At 42.9% G+C, this 6,860-nt stretch overlaps 1 protein-coding gene and 1 non-coding gene across 2 annotated transcripts; both read right to left on the bottom strand.

The window, feature by feature from the left end:
* Positions 1–1,051: 1,051 nt before the first annotated feature.
* On the bottom strand, positions 1,052–1,158 carry LOC115808829 (U6 spliceosomal RNA). Its single transcript, XR_004025220.1, has one exon. It is a non-coding gene; the product is annotated as a U6 spliceosomal RNA (small nuclear RNA).
* A 3,587-nt stretch (positions 1,159–4,745) lies between these two features.
* On the bottom strand, positions 4,746–6,452 carry kcna10a (potassium voltage-gated channel, shaker-related subfamily, member 10a). The gene has a single exon (XM_030767819.1). The coding sequence runs from the start codon at positions 6,450–6,452 to the stop codon at positions 4,746–4,748; it is 1,707 nt and encodes a 568-aa protein (XP_030623679.1).
* Positions 6,453–6,860: the final 408 nt, after the last annotated feature.

Genomic DNA, 6,860 nt, shown 5'->3' with positions numbered 1-6,860 from the left:
TACATAGATATGGAATTCAAAAGGAGCATAGAATGGAAGAGGAGAAGAAACAGAAATGGTAGAACGATAAAAAAAAATTATAACAGCTCTATAACCCTTGAAAACTCTCTGTCATTTTATTATCAAAAAAAGCAGAGCACCAATTTTGGGGTTAGGTGCCTTGCCCAAGGGCACTTCAGCCATGGATGTGGGAGGGGAAAGCACAGTTGACCTACCCCCCCCACAGCCCACATTTTTTCCTGCCAGTCCCGGTGATTGAACCGGTGAGTTTCCGGTCACAGGCCCGCTTCTCTAACTATTAGGCTGCCCCCTAATACCTCTTATCCACTGATGCAGTGCTGGTACCTAATCTAGCACCAGGGCCGCGCTTTTCCACTGAAAAAAATACTGATGCCAAAATCAGTTCATCGTGTGCTGTGTTTGATACCTGACGCTCTCTAGAGAGGCGGGAGTAAGTCTGAGCAAGATGGTGGAGGCTAAAGGCTACATATAGCATGAAAATTTGTATGATCAAAAGATATGTGGGCAATCATTTGTGTCTACATTAACACGGGTTGTTGTTTACATGTTAAATGAACATAGTCAGAGCCAGAGTGGTAGAAAAAACTCTGTCAACAATGGCTCTGGTCGTTGCAAATAGATCACTGTAGACCTTCGTTTAAGCACTCGAACTTTTGAGCTAGGTGACAAGCTTGCTGTTTTCGTGAAGTTCACACCCAGAGCGAAATATGGTAGGATGAAATTTGTGAGGTGTTTTGCTGTGTGGAAGCCTGGCGTAAAAGTAAAATTATAAAAAGCAAGCAACGCAGATGCGTTTTGTCCGCTATGATTTTTTCCCCACGGAAATGATCCCAGCTTTCGCTATGTAACGTCGGTTCCTAAACCTGTGGAAATGTGGGCTGGTTCTCAAAAGGCACCAAGGCAGAACTGGCTCCGCACCAGCACTGTCCTAGTGGAAAAGAGCTATAAGAAGAGTGTGCCGAACCAGGATCAAACTAGGGACCTTTAGATCTTCAGTCTAACGCTCTCCCACCTTGTATTTCAGCTGCAAAAAAATGAGGAATGCCTCATGAATTTGTGTGAAATCCTTGCACGGGAGCCAGTCTAATCTTCTCTGGATTGTTCCAATTTTAGTATGTGTGCAGCCGAAGCTAGTACCCAACTATACCTTTAGTCTGCAGTAATGCTGTGACTTCAGTTCCCTAACTACACCTTTGGCACATTGTGACACTGTGATATTATTTCCTTATCTACACCTTTAGTCTGCTGTGATGCCGTGACATTCGTTCCTTATCTCTCTGTACTTTTAACGCTGTGACACTGTGGTATTAGTTCCCTAGCTACACCATTAGCACACTGCGACACTGTGACATTAGTTCCCTAACTATACCTTTAGTCTGTTATGATGCTGTGACATTAGTTCCTTATCTCTACATTTAGCATGCTGTGACTGCCATGCCCCAGCAGCTCAGGACCTGACAAAACTCTGCTGATTGGCACCATTTCAGCACCCTTCCCCAGGACAGCGACCATTTGGCCAAGCTGACAACAGTAGCAAAGGCACTAAAACCAAAACAAGGTGTCACGTAGAAAACACCAAGGAAGCACTGCGGGCACTTTGCTACCAAGTGCACCTGAGGCTCATAGACATCCATCAGCTGTTGGATGAAAGCAGGAGTCTGGGGAAACGTTAATTGAACAAGAATCCTTACCTGCAACACGGCAGTCCTGGGTTCGGTTCCCAGCCCAAACATCCCAGCATTGCTCGAGCTGCTGACAACCCCAAGGCCTCTGCCCTTCACCTAAATGAAAATGCACCAAGCCCCCCCACATCAGCACCCCCTCACATGTGTGCAGTCACCTGAGTACCCACCTCTTTGATTTGTCTGTCACCATATCTAAAGAATAAAGCCACCTTCTGGGGTTAAAACGGCCACCTGGCTCATGCCTCCTTCTTCATCTCCCTTGACACCATGCACACACAACGCATTTATTCCAAACGCACATTTTACACACTCACAAAAAAAACCCTCTCTGAGTGATAAAGCAATGAATTGTCCTCCAAACTGGACATTGATGAACGTAATGGTCTTTGTGTTACGGTGTTTGAACATGGTCATTCTATCTTTGGGAGTTTACAGTATGTTAATAATGTATGCTTTGTGTGTGTGTGTGCATGTGTGTGTAAGATGAATACCCCCAGGCCATGTTCTCTTAACATGTTGACTGCAGAGAGACTGTAAACCATCTGTAAGTACCTAAAGGTCCGTTTCCATGTCTGTAAAGGATCTATTCATCATAATCATCACCTCTTCTGCTGTCCCTGAACTGAACAGATGATGAGCACCATCTCCAAGAGAATGAAAGCATCTTTCATCGCTATGTTATCCCACTCTCTCCTCTCTTTCTCTATGCAATGCGCCAAGTTACATCTCATGCACACACCTGACACTGTTTCCAGTGCCTCATAGCTAAGGTTACCTGTTTATCGGATTGCTCGGTCATGGCTCTGAAGACTTTGTCAGACTATTGCACATAAGACTGCCAGAAAGAGCTGACATAAAAGGAGCGCCAGAGCTTGACGACCCTATGCAACATATAAAGTAGATCAGTTGTGTGTGTGTTCAGTCTGGGTAACATAACCCTCAGCGGCAAAGAGCTCCCTGCCTCATATCCTGTTAGTGGTTGGGCTGGTTCCAGCCTTCAAACAATCAATACATTAATATATGAGTGTGCGTGTGTGTGCGTGCGTGTGTGTGTGTGTACACATGTTGGGAATGGTGTTAGGGAAAAGAGAAAGAGAGAGAGAAAGTAAGCAGGTCAGTCTTCTTCAGTGAGAGAGGAATAATAGGCTTTACTCAGGTTACAGTGAAAGTAGAGTGTGTTACTGAGAGCAACAGCAAAATCTTATACAAGAAAATGAGTGGGTTAATGGGGTTTTCCATTCTAACTGCCAAGTAGATAACTGTAACAATAACCATTAAAGGGGTTTTCCACTACACTTACAAATGTGCGTGTTTTATCTTCAATGCTGTGGGTGAATACAGTGGGTCAAAACAGAAATTTTTGAAGAGTACAGCTGGTCACATTGGTTGGCTTGGCATGTTCTTTCATATGAAATGATGTAAACTTAGACCATCAGTCTTCAGTCTCTTTGGATTTTGTTCCTTAATGAACAGGCAACGGATAGACTATACTTAAGGGCAGATTAAAATCAAAGTATATTACTTTTTTACCTCATTTCAAACCAAGCGGCATGTACACAGTGTACACATATCATCTATAAAGCATATTCCACCACTCTCGTTATTGTCAGAAGTCAAGAGAAGAGCCTCATTCAACAAACAATCAAGCTGTAATCAAAGATCATCATTCTTCACAGGACCTCACAGGATCCAATTCCTTACTTACTTACATGTTATGTAGGTTACAAACTCAGTTATATTATAAGCAAACAGCAAAAAATGGTGAAGATTCCCTTGGTTTAATGGTAAATTTCCCTTTTGAATCCTGAATGAAATAATGACATATTATTTCAATTAAAATTAGCTGGTGTAATATTTATCCTTAAGTATAAGAATAACAGTAAGGACACAGCGGAATTCACATAGTGTCGGCCAGAGACACAAGACAAGCAAAGCCTTTATGTAACCGCTGTGAAAAAATCTAACATCATGTTAGCAGAGTTGAGCCCTCTCATTGACTATGAATTTTTCCTGGCAAATATTTTTGTACCGTCTTTTCTAAAATATTCCATTGTTAAAATTCCTAGCATCGACTGTGTCTTTTATAGATCAACACCAGTTGTGGGCTCCATTTATTCAAAGGAAAGAAGCATTGCTAAAAAGAGAGGTGGGGGGGTGGGGTGGGGCTAACAATAGTAACAAAAAGAGGCAAAGACAAGATAATAGATGTAGAAAAAATAACAGAACAATCAACATATATTTCAATATCAGTTTTAAACAGACATTATGACTCATAACACCAGTCACTGTAGTGTTAGAGAATGAGAGGTAGTGGCTCTGCAGTTTGCATAATAATTGGTCATAGATGCAACACAGTTCAAGGCACTCACATTTAAATAAATAGTTACAACCAAAATCAAGTGTTGGTTACATAGAGGGTAGCCAACTATGAACTATCGTCAAAGTGCTAAAATGTGAGAGTTCAGATATATATTCATTTTAAAACAAATACTGACAAATTACAAATTTAGCAGACTAATTAAAATATACAATGCAACATAACTGACCTCCATTACAAAATCTGTAAATTAACGATTAAAATAGATTTGTGATACAGAGAAAAGCATAAACGAGGCCATTACACAACAAAGAACCTCCATTTGAATCGTGCCGAGAGAAACATTAACTGAACAGTGCATTTACATGTCTGATAAAAAAATATTGGTATCTTGGAGCCAAGCATTTTAGGAAATTAATTATATCACATTCTTCTGTATGTGATTTTTCATTAGTCTAATTGGGTTTTTCAGAGATTAAGTTGGAGACAGTTTCAGTATCATAACAGGAAGATTATTCTGCATGGATGTGCTGATGAGCTTAATATTAATGCTATGTATACCACTGCTCTGCTCTTTCTCACTGTAGTATCATGGTAAAAACTGCACACATATTATTCAAACCAGGATACATATTACAATACAAAATCCAGTCACCCTAAAGGCCCTCGAATATTACAGCCAATTACAGGCCAACTCAAGGTACTACAGTACATTGTTTTGGTTATGGCCAGTTGCCGTTTGCCTTGTTGAGGGAGACAGTACTGCCATGTTTGGTGGTTGTCCCTGATCTTAGGGCTTGCTCTGGAGAATCAGCCATTGGCTGTTTGTCCTCTTGCTCAGTCTCTCGGTGATAGAAGTAGTTGAAATTTGAGACGATGACAGGCACAGGCAGAGCAATGGTTAGTACACCAGCAATGGCACAGAGTGTGCCTACCATCTTGCCCCCAAGAGTAATTGGGCACATATCACCATAACCCACCGTAGTCATGGTAACCACCGCCCACCAGAACCCATCAGGAATGCTGACAAACTGCGTGTTGGGTTCATCAACTTCAGCAAAATAAATGGCGCTGGAGAAGAGGATGACACCAATGAAGAGAAAGAAAATGAGCAGGCCCAGTTCTCTCATGCTGGCTTTAAGGGTCTGACCCAGAATCTGCAGCCCTTTGGAATGACGAGACAGCTTGAAGATACGGAAGACTCTGACCAGACGGATGATCCGGAGAATGGCCAAGGACATATTCTGACTAGAACTGCTGTCTGCTGAGGTCATCGTCTCTGTCACCAGTGTTACAAAGTAGGGGATGATGGATATAATGTCGATCATATTCATAATGTTATTGAAGAATTCACGCTTGCTTGGACAGGCCATGAATCGTACACACAGCTCAAAGAAGAACCATATGATGCAGGCTGTTTCAATGATGAAGAATGGGTCAGAAAGAGTTTTGGTGATGGCTTTGGGTGTGGCACTTGGGGGGGAGAGAGAAGGGAAGCCATCCTGCGTCTGGTTAAGAGGAAGTCCGACAGGTGGGAGCACCTCAAAGTCCTCACGGAATTCTGGCAATGTCTCGAGACAGAAGATGATGATAGAAATGATTATGACAAAAATGGAGACCAAAGCTACTCCACGAGCTGCATTGGAACTCTCTGGATACTCGAAAAGCAGCCAGAACTGTCTGTGGAACTCATTGGAGGGCAGAGGGATTTCCACATCTTTAATGAAACCTTCTTCATCACGGAATTGCTCCATTGCTTCATCCCCCAGTTCATAGAAAATGATCTCATCTGCAAACACGTCCAAGGGCACATTTGCTGGTCTCCTAATCTTACCCCCTGATTGGTAGTAGTAGAGAATCCCATCAAAACTTGGACGATTACGATCAAAGAAATATTCATTTCTCATTGGGTCAAAGTAGTCCATTCGTTTCATTGGATCTCCAAGCAAGGTGTTGGGAAACTGGTCCAGTGTTTTCAGTTCAGTTTCGAAGCGAAGTCCGGCAATATTGATGATGACTTTCTGGTCGCCTTCATCCAGTGCTCGCTTGTCCACAAACAAATCTTCACAGCACTCTTTGGCCAGTTGGCTAAAAATGGCCTCACTTTGGGCCCCATCACTATGCAGCAAAAGATTCCAATTAGAGATCAGACTGGCACAGCTGGCACGCCCTCTCCTAGAATACGAAGGTATGGTTGGTGAGTGTGGCACCCCTAGAGTCTGAGCACGTTGGCTTTCCTCCTTGTAGGGGGATGTCTTGGGAGTGCAGGTGTGGTTGCTGCCACGTCTGCAGTCTGATTTGTCCTCTGTGAGAGCTGTGGTTTCACTGGGGTAATTTGGATCGTCCTGGTCATCAATACTACTGTCAATGTCATCTAGATGCTCAAAGTCAACCAGTGCCACTTCCATCTTCCCTGCTTGAACTGTCATAGTCCCACGCAGTTGCAGAGTCTAAGCTTCCACCAGGACAGAAACAAAAGATCAACACATCCACAAAATTCTTATTTTCCTTCACCAGCAGATAACAGGGGGCAAATCTAGAACACTGAGAAGATCTCAAAGTTCGGGAATCTGCAAAACAAAGACAAAAAGAGTCCAAATGTGTCTGTGAATGTGTTTATGTGCGTGTGAGAAAGCTTGATGAGGAGACTGAGGATTCTGGCATGCAGTTAGATAGACTTGAGGGAGTCATTAGTTTTCCTGGAACATGATGTTTGAGTGTATGACGCTGCCTGTGCCCTGAAAGTCACTCCTTGGATATGTGTCTCAGTGGGAGCCTGCTAGAATTAGCTGACGTGTGGAAGGGGAGCATATTTTGGAAGGTGTGAGACTGACAGC

This window comes from Chanos chanos, chromosome 3 (genome assembly GCF_902362185.1).
Source record: "Chanos chanos chromosome 3, fChaCha1.1, whole genome shotgun sequence".
NCBI classification, from domain to species: Eukaryota; Metazoa; Chordata; class Actinopteri; order Gonorynchiformes; family Chanidae; genus Chanos; species Chanos chanos.
The sequence above is the reverse complement of the archived record's forward strand: the minus strand, read 5'-3'. Positions and strand labels throughout refer to the sequence as shown.

What these genes read in the sequence shown, in the direction of transcription:
- kcna10a (XM_030767819.1), bottom strand. Translation starts at nt 6,452, where the DNA reads ATGACAGTTCAAGCAGGGAAGATGGAAGTGGCACTGGTTGACTTTGAG.